The following is a 16,270-nucleotide window of genomic DNA, read 5'->3' on the forward strand; positions in this document are numbered from 1 at the left end:
GAGCACTATATCTTTGACTAAAGTACAGACAGGAAGTGTGATTTCCTGTATACTTAAGTTCCTTGCCACGTATTCACAGGCATGATTTTCTCATAATTACTTAAATATGTAAAACAGTCACTATATTTTAACTTTCTTCCTCTACCAAAATGCCATACCAGTTTTTTTTTTAAAGTTAAAAATCAGATGCCTTAAATCTTTCTGAACTTTTAACTAGTTTTTTTAAATGTAATCTTAGAGAATTAGGATCTGAAGCTTCAAGTGCTGGTATTGGGAGAGGGGGAGGATGCAGTCTTTCAGTTTGTGTTTTTTAAATAGCTGAACAAGTGTTAGGGTGTCGCACAGAAATTGCCACAGTGAATTAGACAAGTTATTAGACAGTTAGCCGGGTATGCTGTTTTTTACATTGATCACTACAAGTTGTTTCAGAGAAAGGAATGAGAATATATAATGGTAAATTATGGAATAATATTTATACCATTTCTTTCTAATAATCATTGATTGATTTGTGTCATCAAACATGACGACTTCTCTTTAATGTTATTCTATCTAAATTAACCATGGATGTTCCCATTATCCATTTAAATATTTAATTCTATCCTGAATGCTACTACATTCTTGGATGCACTGTTACATTGAAGCAAATAGTTCCACAATTTAATTATGTATTTCTTAAAAGTAGTATTTCATGTTGAAAATTGCAACACTTTGTAAAGGGAAACCTTTACTGAAGTGGTGGCTAGGCAAATATATTGTTCATGATGGGTACCTAATAGCCACATTATACCTACAATACATAAAGGAGAGTTAACTATTGTATCCTCTGAATAAAAAATGTACTAGTATAAGATTTGCATGTCTCATTTTCCCATTACCTTTCATCAAAGCTCAGATTGTGATCTCCAAACTGTTCCAGTAATGTTCTCTCAATTATTTTCTTTGGTGCCTCGTTCTGCATAAAGTAGACAACTGCATGATGCAAACGGTAATCACATTCGGGTGGTGGATCATCCTGAGCCAATTTTAGTAGCCGTGCATACTCCAATTTAATTGCCTACATAATTTAACAAACAAACAAAAGAATCAGTTACTTTTTCTAGTTAACCCTTGACAATTGAATTATTATTTTTACTTCTGTGAAGTTAATATCCTCAGATTGCTGACTATGCTACAAGATGCTTAGTAATCCCCCCGCCCTGTCCTACTTAAACATATTCCCAAAGTACCCTTGTAATGGGAGTCATTTAACATTTTGAAAACAAAACTGAGGTGGTTGTTCTCTCTCTGATCAGCTGTCACTGGCAATAAGGCGGTACTTATGTGTCCATATGGGCAGAACTTCAACATCATTTTCTCACCTGTGTTAAAACCTCCGCAGGGAAGATTTAGCTTTTTACCATCCAGCCACTTCTCTAGCCATCCCATCTTTTCACCCAAGGTAAAAAGATACCTACTATATGTCTCTATAGCCAGAAGCTGTACAAGACAATTGCAGCCATTTTAGCCAGTGATTTATTCTGAAAGCTTTCATGTTGAAAAATAGTTATTGCCCAGGGTTAAAATGCAAAATTTTCAGAGAAAGTTGAATGAACATGCAAAAATATATTTAAGCATGATGGAAATGGTTTACACTAAGAACCTAATTATCTGATTTCTACTCAAAACAAATACTTAAAACAAGTTTCTACCCTGCCTTAAAAGGCCTTAACGGCATAAATATTTAGTATTTTACACTGTTTTTCCTTTATGATAGTGTCACAAGAAATACTTTTCCATCTTTGCAGGCTTTCTGTTTAAAAAAAAAAAAGATGAAAAGTTTTCATGAAAACAACTTTTAAATTGTGCTCATTAACTATTGACTCTGACCACTGTGTGGAACAAAAGACAAATCACAGAGAAATGGTGACAGATCTTATAATATTTCAAGATTTTTTTTCCCCTAAAGGTACAAAAATGGTCAAAGCACTATGGTAAACAAATGTCAACTTGAACTAGAGTGAATGTATACAATGCCTGTAAGCAAGATAATGTATATTAATGCTGTAACACTAACAAATCTTGAACACAACAGGCAGTTTCAAAGCACTCAGTAATAAACATCCAGTTTAATATTTCAAAATCTTTTCTTCCCAAACACGTGGCAATGCTACTCTCAGCAAGACTTATTATTTCTTTCACATAATTAAAATCTCTTCTTCTATACATGTTTCTATCAGTTTCCAAAACTGTAACTAACACTTAAACATAACAGTCTTTTTTCACAGAATAAACTGGACATTGCAGGTGGTTCCTCTTTCTGCTTAGGAATTTCAAGGGTTTCCTTCTCGTTCCTTCCAAGATACTCAATGCACAGGTGAAATGTTATATGTTCAGAGGCATGTGAAGACAGGAGGAAGCCCTCATCTCGTTTTCGAGGGTGGGACTTTAACTAGCCTAGTGGAAGTTAGAGGTGTGTGTCTGTGTTCATTTTTATTCTTTTCTTTGGACATATCAAAATACTATTGACAAGCTTTGCATGATCTCAATTGAAAGGATCGATTACCAGGACCAAAATAAAGGTCTAATTAAGTCAAGGTAACTATACCAGCAAAAGAGGAGCATTTGCTGGTGCAGCTATACCAGTATAGCTACACCAGTAAACCCTTTCTAGCATGGACAAGGCCTGAGAAAAGCACTTGACACATACCATTTTACAGACAGTCTACCAACAGAAGAAAAGAACGGTGTCCATACACATTTTTGCCTTGACCTAGTACAGTAACAGGCATCTTATTCATATTCTAAGATTCTTATATGCTGAGCAAAATCATAGTTTTTTTCTTTATACAGTATACAGAAAATGGGATTACAGTACAACCAATATATCAGAGAAAGATTCTTCCTAGTTCTCAAAGGAAGTTATATCCAAAAATCCTGAAGAATATGTTTTGCTTGATTTTGAAAACAGACAAACTACCCTATAAAAACTTCAGGTTTCAGTGAAGAAAGATTGACTCATTTCAAATATGTTTGAACAAGAACAGTAAAGCAAACATATCCTAAAACAAACTAAAGAAAAAAACATGAAAAACAGAAAATTATCTTTGTAAGTACTATTATATCTAAAATACCATGCAAAACAAAAAATGGCATATAATTTTATTAAGGCACAGAGCAGCTAAGAGACTATGGAAAACCACACTGAAGTAACACGAAGTTACACTTAATATTCTCAAGTTAGGAAGCTGAATACAGAGTCAGTCACTTCATATTGCACATTTAAGCCAAAGTATTAACTGAAAATATTATATGAATGGTTTTTATATACAACACCACTAACCCCAGATAGGTAAGCACAATAGAGCTAAGTGTGAAATGGTTCTCTCATCCCATGGGAATTTTTGAGATTTAAAATATTTTCCCCATCTCAAATCAGGACAAAAAAATAGTAATCTCTAAAGTTTGTGTGAACTGAACAAAATTCAAATCAGAACAAAGTTTTTTGTTTCCATTATGACCTTTTTTATGTTTTTTTTTTTTACTATACATTAAATTGAACTTCAAAACTAAAAGTGATTTCTGACCAAAAAGTGGCACTTCGCATATGAATTTTTCAAAAAACAGGAAATGCATTGCAATGGACCTTTTCCCATAAAAAAGTTGTTTTGATGAATCTGCATTTTCCAATGAAAAATGTTGAGTTGAAAAATTCCTGACCAGCTCTATCAGTAAGGAAAAAGCAAACTCCCACCACATTTTCTAACCAAATTAACTCACTATATATGGTAAGAGTATAGAAGACCATAACTCTCACCAGAAATTATGCATATTTAAAACAAATGTTAACAAATATACACTCCCCAAGGTAAAAAAATTTCAACTTCCATTTTTTTCCTTTTAAAATATTACAAACACATTCTCACCGGCAAAAAAAAAATAAAATTCTGCACTATGTCATGGTGGCTTTTCCACTGGCACACAGATGATTCAAAAGCTTGTGTACCAACAATTCAGAACATTTACATATTAAGGAAAACTGATAACATCTGGATATGTTTACTAAATTTAATGTTACTTTGAAAAGTTAAAGAATGGGCACCTAAAATAGTATCTCCCCATAATAAAGTATACTATACAAAAGGGATAATATTGACACCGTAACAAGTAAACCAAACCAAACCAAACCATTCAGCTTGTTATTTTAATGGAGGACAAGAATCAGAACAACATTTATTTGAAAAGCTTTGGTGAACACAGTGATGTTCTTGTGTGAAAATGCTGGAATCCTCAGACACATGCTAATGGAAGTTTGCATTTACACTTGGTCTACACTAGGAATTTATGCTGATATAACTACATTGCTCTAGGATGTGGTTTATTCAGCCCCTTAAGTGATGTAAAGTATCAGAGGGGTAGCCGTGTTAGTCTGGATCTGTAAAAGTAGCAAAGAATCCTGTGGCACCTTATAGACTAACAGACATTTTGGAGCATGAGCTTTTGTGGGTGAATGCCCACTTCGTTGGATGCATGTAGTGGAAATTTCCAGGAGCAGGTATATATATATATGCAAGCAAGAAGCAAGCTAGAGATAACGAGGTTAGTTCAATCAGGGAGGATGAGGCCCTGTTCTAGCAGTTGAGGTGTGAAAACCAAGGGAGGAGAAACTGGTTTTGTAGTTGGCAAGCCATTCACAGTCTTTGTTTAATCCTGAGCTGATGGTGTCAAATTTGCAGATGAACTGAAGCTCAGCAGTTTCTCTTTGAAGTCTGGTCCTGAAGTTTTTTTGCTGTAGGATGGCCACCTTAAGATCTGCTATTCTGTGGCCATGGAGGTTGAAGTGTTCTCCTACAGGTTTCTGGATACTGCCATTCCTAATATCTGATTTGTGTCCATTTATCTTTTTCTGTAGAGACTGTCCAGTTTGGCCGATGTACATAGCAGAGGGGCATTGCTGGCATATGATGGCGTACATTACATTGGTGGGCGTGCAGGTGAATGAACTGGTGATGGTGTGGGTGATCTGGTTAGGTCCTGTGATTGTGTCGCTGGTGTAGATATGTGGGCAGAGTTGGCACCGAGGTTTGTTGCATGGCTTGGTTCCTGAGCTAGAGTTACTATGGTGCAGTGTGCAGTTACTGATGAGAATATGCTTCAGGTTGGCAGGTTGTCTGTGGGAGAGGACTGGCCTGCCACCCAAGGCCTGTGAAAGTGTGAGATCATTGTCCAGGATGGGTTGAAGTTCCTTGATGATGCGTTGGAGGGGTTTTAGCCAGGGACTGTATGTGATGGCCAGTGGAGTCCTGTTGGTTTCTTTCTTGGGTTTGTCTTGCAGTAGGAGGCTTCTGGTTACACGTCTGGCTCTGTTGATCTGTTTCCTTATTTCCTCGTGCGGGTATTGTAGTTTTGAGAATGCTTGGTGGAGATTTTGTAGGTGTTCGTCTCTGTCTGAGGGGTTAGAGCAGAAGCTTGGCTGTAGATAATGGATCGTGTGGTGTGCCCGGGATGGAAGCTGGAGGCATGAAGGTAGGCATAGTGGTCAGTAGGTTTTTGGTATAGAGTGGTGTTAATGTGACCATCACTTATTTGCACCGTGGTATCTAGGAAGTGGACCTCCCGTGTAGATTGGTCCAGGCTGAGGTTGATGGTGGGGTGGAAGCTGTTGAAATCGTGGTGGAATTTTTCCAGAGTCTCCTTCCCATGGGTCCAGATGATGAAGACGTCATCAATATAGCATAGGTAGAGAAGGGGCGTGAGTGGACGAGAGCTGAGGAAGCGCTGTTCCAGGTTGGCCATAAAAATATTGGCATATTGTGGGGCCATGCGGGTGCCCATAGTGGTGCCACTGATCTGGAGATATATATTGCCATCAAATTTGAAATAGTTGTGTGTGAGGATAAAGGCACAGAGCTCAGCAACCAGTTGCGCTGTGGCATTATCAGGGAAACTGTTCCTGACAGCTTGCATTCCATCTGTGTGGGGGACGTTTGTGTAGAGAGCCTCTACATCCATGGTGGCTAGGATGGTGTTTTCTGGAAGGTCACCAGTGCATTGTAGTTTCCTCAGGAAATCAGTGATGTCTTGGAGATACCTGAGAGTGCTGGTGACATAGGGTCTGAGCAGAGTCCACATATCCAGACAGTCCTTCAGTGAGAGTGCCAATGCCCGAGATGATGGGGCATCCAGGATTTCCGGGTTTGTGGATCTTGGGTAGTAGATAGAATAACCCTGGTCGGGGCTCTAAGGGTATCTTGATTTGTTCTGGTGTTAGTGTAGGGAGTGTCCTGAGTAGATGTTGTAGTTTCTTAGTGTATTCCTCAGTGGGATCTGTGGGAAGTGGCCTGTAGAATTTGGTATTGGAGAGTTGTCTGGCAGCCTCCTTTTGGTAGTCAGACCTGTTCATGATGACAACAGCACATCCTTTATCAGCCTCTTTGATTATAATGTCAGGGTGGTTTCTGAGGCTGTGGATGGCACTGCGTTCTGCACGACTTAGGTTATGAGGAAAGCGATGTTATTCTTCCACAATTTCAGCCTGTGCACATCAGTGGAAGCATTCAATGTATAGGTCCAGACTGTCATTTCGACCCTCAGGAGGAGTCCATGTGGAGTTCTTCTTGTGCCATTGGTGGGAGGGTAACTGTGTGTAAGTGCGCTGTTCAGTGTTGTCCTGAAAGTATTCTTTGAGTCGGAGACAGCGAAAGCAGGCTTCCAGATCGCCGCAGAACTGTATCATGTTGGTGGGGTAGTGTCATGGTATAATCCCTCTGGATCTTAACACAAGGAAAGTAAACTCTTTCCCTCACCGTTGCCTCTCCCAGGCTTCCCCTCCCTGGGTTACCCTGGAAGATGCACCTTCCTCCCTCCTTCTCTCTTCCCCTCCCAGATTCTCCCTGAGACAATAATCCTAACACAGAGAGAATTTAGCCTCTCTCTCCCCCCCATCCTCCTTTCTCCCCGCCAATTCCCTGGTGAATCCAGACCCAGTCCCCTGGGGTCTCACCAGAATAAAAAAAACAATTAGGTTCTTAAACAAGAAAAGCTTTTAATTAAAGAAAGAAAAAACAGTAAAAATTATCTTTGTAAATTTAAAAAAAAAATGGAACAGGTAAAGGGTCTTTCAGCTATAGACACTGGGAACACCCTCCCAGCCTAACTATACAAGTACAAATTAAAATCTTTTCAGCAAAATACCAATTTGAACTCCTTTCAGCCAAATACACATTTGAACGTCTTCCAACCAAATACACATTTGCAAATAAAGAAAACAGCCATAAGCCTAACTCGCTTTATCTACCTAGTACTCACTAGTCTGAACTTATAACAGCCTGTATTGGAGAGAAACCTGGTTGCACGTCTGATCCCTCTGAGCCCCCAGAGTGAACAACAATCAAAACTAACAGCACAGCACAAAAACTTCCCTCCCTCAAGATTTGAAAGTATCCTGTCCTCTGATTGGTCCTCTGGCCAGGTGACAGCCAGGCTTACTGAACTTGTTAACCCTTTACAGTCAAAGAGATATAAAGTACTTCTGTGCTATTAACTTTTCTTATCTGTTTATGACAGGTAGGCAGGGCAGAAAGAGTCCCCGAGATAGGAAAGAGTTTTCTTCTGGGCTGAATGTGTGGTTGGCTAGATTGACGACATTGCTGGTGGGTTAGGGGTAACACGGTTGTGGCCCCACGTGGTAGGTAGGAGTTTAGACAGCTTACAGTCCTTTTTCCTTTGTAGAGAGGTGAAGTGAGTAATGTAGATCTGCTGTTTATTTTAGTGAAGTCCATTTGTATGGAAGTTTGATTATTAATAAGAGTCTCCAGGTTGGAGAGCTCTTTTTGTTATATACCTGCCCCTGGAAATTTCCACTACATGCATCTGACGAAGTGGGTATTCACTCACGAAAGCTCATGCTCCAAAACATCTGTTAGTCTTTAAGGTGCCACAGGATTCTTTGCTGCCTTTAAGTGATGTAGTTCTACTGACCTAACCCCCAGAGTAGACAGTGCTATGTTGACAGGAGGGCTTCTCCCATAGACATTATGTAATGCCTCTCAGAGAGGTGGAGTACCTATGCCAACAGGAGAAGGTCTCTCTTCACCGTAGGAAATGTCTCCACTGAAACACTACAGCGGCACTGCTGCAGTGTTGTAAATGGAGACAAGCGCTTAGTTATGAAAAAGATAAACAAATGCTGTCATTGTTCAAGCTCACACAGCTAGCCTTAATATTATCTTTCTTAAAAAATGTGGGAAGCTGTGACTAGTGGCGTCAGAAAGCTTTATTGCTAACACACACTCCTATAAAAACACACACACAATAAGATTTCTATATGCTTCTTTCAGGACAAAAGTATTACTGGAGGACTGAAGCCAAGAAAAAAAAACAGACAAATGCCAGAACAATCATAATATGCATTAATAAGAAAAAATATTCCAACAATAAAAATAATCAGAGGAGAAGTAAAGATTGAAATGTTAGTTGTACCTTAAAGAACCCTGCTTCTGGCCCACACCTGTCATAAACATTCCTGGCTTTACCTATAGCCATGATAATACCTTGCATGTTCGGGGTCAGCATGACCTGCCACAGGGGATTTAAGGTAAAAGTTTTGAATGATTAATATTTTAATGATTTAAGTCAATACGCCTTTAGACTCATGCAACATAAAGAACAACCTACTGCATGCATACATTGGAATGGCAAATGCTTCAGTGTTAGAGTTTGTGTTCTGCAAATGAATCAACATTTTTCTCTACTTCTACCAAAGCAACAGTCATATACGATCTAACAGATGTTTACATTAGAATAAAGTACTAATAATTATTCCAAATGCAATGAAAGCAATTTAAGAATTATATGGGCAAAATGTCCAAGGAAAGAAGAGACTGTTCAATACTGTTATTTCACAAATACTGCAAAATTAATTAGTACTAACTTAAGAGTCTGTCTTACTAGCAAGGGATAAAATCAAAGTTTCTATTATTTCAAATTAAAAAAATCCATTAAAATTGAGAATTTTTGATGTTCAATACTATAAATATTTATATCATTTTCCCTTTTTTCCAGATACTTCATAATTTAATAATTGCATTATTACATAAAATATATATTCAAAATCAGGATCAGGGTCCCATTGTGCTAGGTGCTGTACAAACACACAAGACGACATGGTCCCTGCCCTGAAGAGTTTAAAACAATCTGAATTAAGAAGCAATAAATTTACAACAGGAGGGAAGTGAGAAGGGAAGACAAAGGTAAAACCAGCAAGATTATGCAAGATACACAGGTTAGTTATATGCTCAGATTGACACTTCCAAGTTACTTGAAAGGTCTTTTTCCTACTTATATACAAATAAACAAACAGCCAGCTCTGTCTCCAAACATCCCTCAGTCTAGACATCATTGGCTGGCTAATTTCTTGGAGGCATCACAACAGAAGTGAGTCTTCATGGAGAGAGGGCAGAAAGCTTTGGGAATAGTTCAGGGAGGACCTCCCATATGTAAGGGTAGCATGTAAAAAAGCACAAATACATTTATGGAAGAAGCAGACAAATGGACACAAGAGCAGCACCACTGAGAAGAAGGGGATGTGGGATGGCATTGCTGTAAGGCAAAGGCAGATAAGTTGAGAGAGGCTGAGTTGTCAATGTCCTTAAAGGTGAACATTAACAACAATTCCCTTGGAGCTAGTCAGGATATCGAAAGAACTTACTTTAGAGCTGCAGTATGTAGAATATAAGGTCAAAGGACACAGATATGTAACTGCTGCATTCAGATCACAGTGGGTCTGACTTCTTACAAATACAACAGTACCAATTTAAGTTCTCCATTCTGCCAATTAACGTTTCTCACAATTGAGTAGAAGAATATGATTTGACCTACTCACTGCTGCATACAGAAGTAACCCAGTAATACATGGCTCTGCATTCCCACACACGAGTCAGAAAAACTAAGCTACATTGGGAGTATTGTAATTTGCTGCTCATCTAGGCCTGCAAAAAACTACTATCTTTCTGGAGCAAAGGGAAAAGCAGGAAGGAAACTTTCTCAGAGGGGTGGCTCTGAGATTCTATGCCTTTCTGGTCTACTCCTCCAGAGCTGAAACTTAAGTTGCACCACAAGGAACAACTTAACCTTTAATTTGCTTTTCTAATAGTCATGTCATAGGAATGCAATTATGAAATAATTGAGAATTTTTAAACATTTTTAATATTTCCCTTTTTCATTACACTTTTCTTCTGTAACTGTTACCATTGTAAGTTGGAGCCCTAGCATAAAAGGAAATACAACTGAAAAGTCAAGAGCCAGGAAACACAATTGGCTGCTAATCTGTCCTTAACTCATGGCTGTGTCTGAATATTTCAGCTTGTATCTGTAGGACAATTTGCTCCTCTGAATCTAAAATGTCTAAGCTTGGCAAATAAGAGATGCAGTTTGAACCCCTTAACTTCATTCAACAGACAAAAATAAGGAAATTAAGAATGTCTTCATTCTTTATTCTTACAGTTTTTAAAAAAATGTAATATAGATGTTCACAAATATCTTTCATAGACTACACTTGGCCTAAGATAATACTCAATTTCCAACAGCTCAAAGGTAGAGATATATGTGCCTTCCTATAATCATTTCACAACGCACAAAAAATAATGTGCCCAATTCGGGTAACTGCTGCTATCTTTTCTGAAAATTTCTGTTGTGAATTTCAAGAGATCATTATCACAAATTGCTAAGCTTTTAGTTATGCAGAGATCTGTTAAGCGCCACAATGTGCAACATGCCAAAAAATTCACACCAGGCAGCAAAAGAAAACACTAGTGTAGCAACTGTGCACAAGACTGCAATCAAAGGTACCTCATCGTCATAACCCCCCTCCTCTGACTCAATCACAAAAGTCCCTACATCAGGAATCGCCACCTCTACAACACGCGGGTTAGGAGCTGGTTGAGCTGGGGCGTTATCAGAGCTCTGCGGGAGAAAATCAGTATGAAAAAGTCAGAAAAAAGAAGAGAAAAGAAAAAAGTAACAAAATGACAGACTGATAAGTAAAACAATCTGTGTTGCTGGGATTTGCTAGATTTTATAGTACTAGACAACCTGCATTCTCTCCCACTATTTCGATTTTTGAAAGAAATTCAAAGATATGAAAAATCTTAAGTAGTGAATTCTACACTCAAAGTTTCCACAAGTCTTGGCCTTCAATTTGTCTTAACACTTTTCTAGAAAAATGATTTTCCTTTTTGCTCTAAAATTTGCCTTCGTAATACTCATACCTTCTCTGTTACTGTAACACTAAAGTGATGTAATGTGTTTCTGGTGTAATTTTTTTGTTTCTGACACTAACGGGCAGATCCTCAGTTGGTATAAATTGTCCTAGCCCCACTGAAATCGAACTGTCATGGCTCCATTGACTTCAACAGAGCTACCACAGTTTATGTCAATTGATAATCTACTTGGATTAGAGTCATGTGGCAATCATGTGCCACAGAAACAAAATCCTCTAACATCTATATTCTGTTGGAAGCACTATAATAATAATTTATATTCTATTAGCATGCAGAAGTCCCCATAAGGAGCAGGCTCCATTGTCTCAGAAACTGTATGACCACACAAGACGATGGAGTTCTTGTCCTGAAGAGCTTACCACTGGAAACGCAGGAACAGATAAAGGGCAGGGGACATAAATAGAATAAGTAAATGTGATGGTGGTGACTGGCACATGGCTTGTCACAAGTTTTGCTGGGTTTGGGTTTTGTTTTCTTTAAGCTGGGGGTAGAGTTTGGGTGAGAAGGTTAATATGAGTAAGGGAGCAAAATAACAAAGGAAGGGAAAGATGGCTGTGATGAGAAGGGAAAAAGAAAAAAGGAAAGGATGACAGTATGGGCCTATCTGAACTGTACATGCTTATGTAATAAAGATTATTGAAACCAGATTAAAAAAAGTGTGTTTGGACCAGTTAAAACCTGTTTTTAGGACTTAATCGTTTTGAAGCTACAATGAACAGTGCTACTAAACAAGGTATTTATACTGAAAAGTTGCTTAATTTATGGCAGAAAATTTCAGAAAAATGTTATTAAATCCTTAATATTATCCAAATACTTTTATAAAGGGGGCACAACTTTGCCTCTTTATGAACACAGAGGTTACTCACCTTGTGCAGTAACCAGAGTTCTTAGCGATGTGTGTTCCTACATGTGCGCCACTTCAGGTGCATGTGCACCCCTGCACCTTTAATCAGAGATTTGTGGTAGCCGTTCTCGTTCGGCTCATGTATGTACCCTATACATCCTTGTATACAGAGCTGAACAGGCAAATTATCCTCAGTTTCTTTTCTGCTGCAAAGTCCTGCAGGAAAAAAACTCAGAAAGAGAAGAGGAGGGAAGGTAGTGGAGTACCCATAGGGGGACACATCTTGAAGAAGTCCAGTTATTGCACAAGGTGAGTAACCTCTCCCCCTTCATACAGTAGTGTTCCTATGGATGCTCCACTTCAGGTGACTCCCTACACTATCTGACCTAGAGGCATGAACCCAAGTACAGTGGTTGTATAAAGTACTAACTGAAATCCAGGTTGCATCTCTGCATACTTCAGCAACTGAAACATTCTTCAGTAATGTCATGAGAGTAAATTGTAACCTTGTAGAATGAGCTAATGCTCTGGAAGGAGGCTGATGCTGGGAAAGTCGTAACATAAAATAATATCCAGATCTCCATCTTGAAAATTTCTGGAGAGAGACTGTAGATCCTTTGGATCAGTCTGCAATTGAAACAAGCAGTCTTGTAGATAAATGATCTGGTTAATCTGAAAACTGGAAGATCCCTTAAATGAATATTTTGGATGTGGTTGTAAAAAGACCTTTTCTTGAAGAACACAGGAAATGGAGGAGGGTCTGCCATGAAAGCCTCTAGTTCTCTGACTCTCCAGGCAGAGGTGATGGCCACCAAAAAACCCTCTTTTCAGCTATAGGTGAACCAATGAACACATAGCTAATGGCTCACAAGGGTAATTCATAAGGTAATTATCAATCAGATTTAAGTCCCATATTGTTAAGTAAATTCTCTAATTTGAGGGAAAAGATTAACCACATCTCCGAGTAATCTTGACATCGTGGGATGAGCAAAACCCAAAAAAACCTTCCACTAGGGAATGAAAGGCTGTTACAGCTACTCAGTGAAACTTAACGAAACTCATAGGAAGATCTGATCTTTTTAATTCCAAGAGGTAGCCAAGGACAATGGACAATGGAACAAGAAGAGAGTGGGCAGGAGAAATCTGTCAGTGGGTCTGTCAGAGGTATCTCCTTCATTTTTGAAGTTAAGCATGTCACATGGATTCCTTTCTACTGTTTAACACCACCTGTTGCACCTTTGTTGAATGAGTAGTCTCGAATCCAGAGAACCATTGAGAAATCATGCCTGGAGCCAGAGAAATTCAAGACTGGGGTGAAGTGTCTGATCAGTATCCTAAGACAAACAAACAAGAACTGATCAGAAGTCGCAGTGGAAGACGAGAAGCAAGTCTAATGATGTAAGGATATCAAACTTTTCATGGACAAGTCAGTGCAAACATGACGACTTTGGCTTTGTCTTGCTTGACTTTGAATTTTCAAGAGCAATGGTATTGGCCAATATCCATAAAGGAGGCCCTTGAGATGAGGAAGGAATCTCCTAGTGATTGAGGTTCAGGTCCCCCTCTCAAACAAAATTTCTTGTGCCTTGCCTTGGCTACAGTGCAATGAAGTCCCCAAGTTAAATATATCCTGCTGAGGACTTGTGAATCCAACTCCCACTTGTAATTCCGAGAGAAATCTCTGCTGAGGTAGTCACCCACGGTGTTCTTAATACCCTGGAAGAGAAGATGATGAGATGACTATCTGCTTAGCCATGCACCAATTCCAGAGTTTTATCACCTTGGCATAGAGCGAAGGGGAACATGTCTGCCCGACAACTGATGTAGAATATGCAGGTCGCATTGTCTTATGATCATGACGGATATGGCTCTGATCAGTGGAAGGAAGAGGGAGCATACCCTTCTGTTTGGTCTCAGTTCCAAAATGTTGACATGCAGAAAACCCACTTGGGGAGTCCACTTGTCCTGGATGTGTGATTTGAGATCAGCTCTCTGTTCCTAGAGAGATGCATCTGAAGCGATGACAATGGTAAGAGGAACTTAAAAAAAACAAACTCTCATCCTCTTGGAAGGATTCTTCCACATATTGAATGATTCCAGAACCCAATGAGAACAGAGACTTGTCTGTCTAGACTATGCTCGTTTGGTGTGTCAATGGTCCTCAGCCATCCCTGTAAACACTGGAGATGTCATCTGGCATGTTGGGTTAATGAAGACACAAGCTGCCATATGACCCTACAGCTGAAGACAATTTCTTGCCAAGGTCTGAGGACTTATCTGAGTCCTTCAGATAAGATTTTCAGGTTTGTGAATATGTCCACAAGTAAACAAGCTTTGGCTGTGATGGCATCTAGAGAGAGTCCTATAAAATCTATCCTATTGAATAGTCAGCTAGGGATAATCTGTTTGATGTAGCTGTTTAGAAGTCTGAAATCTAATATTGGTCTCCATCCTCTGTTCTTTTTTGGGGACCAGAAAGTACTTGGAATAGGACCCCTTTCCCCTGTGCTAGACTGGACCTCATTCTATGACCCCTAAGAGTAAAAGGGAGATGACATCCTGTCTCAGCAACTGATTGTGAGTTGGGTCCCTGAACAGAGAAGGGAAAAGTGGGTGGAAGGGAGGCTTGGAGGTAAAATGGATGGAATAACCATCTGTTATGACTTCCAAAACCCATTTGTCGAATGTTATTGTCGCCCATGCAGGATGGAATTGGGAAAGGCAGTACCGAGTGGAGGGAGGACAGGACAGTGCAGCAGCAAGTCCCTGTGGAGGAGGTGGTTCAGACTCCTGATCAAGCCATCAAAACTGGAGCTTAGCCATAGCTGATGGCTGGGATGTAGGAGCTCTGTCAGCAGCTGTTTTCTTTTTGGAATATCTTGGTCTCTGGGCCCAAGGATAAGGTGGTCTACAGAAAGTAGAAAAGTAAACTGTGCGAGACCTTTGGGCCATCTAACACCTGCTAAATTTCTTTTCATTTATAGGTGTATAGATCCCAAGGGACCTAAGATGGCCCTCAAACTTCAAAGTATGAAGGGACTGTCTGTAGAGTCTGAAAATAACTTATAACCCTCTACAGTAGACTACCTCCCTATGGAAGCTGCACAGCTAGAGCCAAGGTGCTTGTTACATCATGGTGGAGATGGAACAGGCTAAGCTATCGGCTGCATCCAAGACATCTTTGCCAAGAGCTGACCTTCATTTATGATGGTCTTAAATTGTTCATGGTGGTCCTGTGGCAAACATTTCATTTGCTCTAATTCAGATAGTGATATTTTGACATGAACTCCTGATGATTTGCTCTCCTAACTGTAGTGTCACAAAGGAGTAATTTTTGCAACCAAAAAGATCAAGACACTTTTGGTCCTTGTTAAACGGGATAGCATTGGTTTTTTATTGCCTCCCACCCTCTAACTGCATCCACAACCAAAGAATTTGGTGTCACATTGAAAATAAAAATTCTGAATCCATGACCAGAACATATGGTATTTTTTGTTAGTACGTTTGCATGCAGGGGGTGCTGTGGCAGGGGTTTGCTGGACTGTCTTAGCTGCCTCTAGAAGAGCCTCATTAATTGGAAGTACCACACATGTTGAAGCTGAGGAACTTAAAATATCCAGGGGTTTATCGTGGAAGTCCAAATCTCCCGTGAGGAAGCGTAAAAGAGCAATTTGTTTCATCAGCTCCTGGAACTCTGGAAAGTCATCTGCCATGGAAGGTGTTGGAGGCATTATAGCCTAATCAGGAAATATTTGTGCAAGGTGCTACATCCTTGTCAGCTTTTGCCTCCTACCCGTCCAGCTGCAGGAAAGTGGGGATCATCTATCTTCCCTTCTCGCCACGTGGGGAGGAGAGTAAACTATCCTTGAATAAACGTGAAATATTTAAACAGAAAGCTGCGAATTAAGTCAGATTTCTCTTCCACACATTCTAATGGAGATAATTGTTCCCCTTGGACAGCATAAGTCAGAGAAGTAGAGAGTGACCCAGAAGGCCTCAGTACTGAGACGTGTGTGGTACCAGCAAGCAGTGAACTCTCTGGTTCATTGGAGAGGAAGAGGTCTCTTGAGTATCTGAACTTCTGGGATAGTGGAGGAACTCTGGAGGTTGAATCAGTACCGAGGTAGATACCTGACTCGTCAGCATTGAGGAATGAGCACGCCCAAGCATA

General features: G+C 39.6%; 1 protein-coding gene across 3 annotated transcripts in view; it reads right to left on the reverse strand.

Moving 5' to 3' along the window:
* Positions 1 to 16,270, reverse strand: part of LOC115659575 (ubiquitin carboxyl-terminal hydrolase 25) — a 144,238-nt gene that overhangs the window by 10,927 nt on the left and 117,041 nt on the right. Inside the window, exons 19-21 of one of the 3 annotated variants that reach the window (XM_030579922.1) lie at positions 10,825 to 10,938; positions 8,458 to 8,553; positions 876 to 1,054 (exon numbers count right to left, since the gene is read on the reverse strand). In XM_030579922.1, coding sequence (XP_030435782.1) covers positions 876 to 1,054; positions 8,458 to 8,553; positions 10,825 to 10,938 — 389 coding nt within the window. The remainder of the gene's footprint in view (positions 1 to 875; positions 1,055 to 8,457; positions 8,554 to 10,824; positions 10,939 to 16,270) is intronic. The other 2 variants (XM_030579931.1, XM_030579940.1) reach the window with 2 other exon arrangements.

This window comes from Gopherus evgoodei, chromosome 1 (assembly GCF_007399415.2).
Source record: "Gopherus evgoodei ecotype Sinaloan lineage chromosome 1, rGopEvg1_v1.p, whole genome shotgun sequence".
Lineage (NCBI taxonomy): Eukaryota > Metazoa > Chordata > Testudines > Testudinidae > Gopherus > Gopherus evgoodei.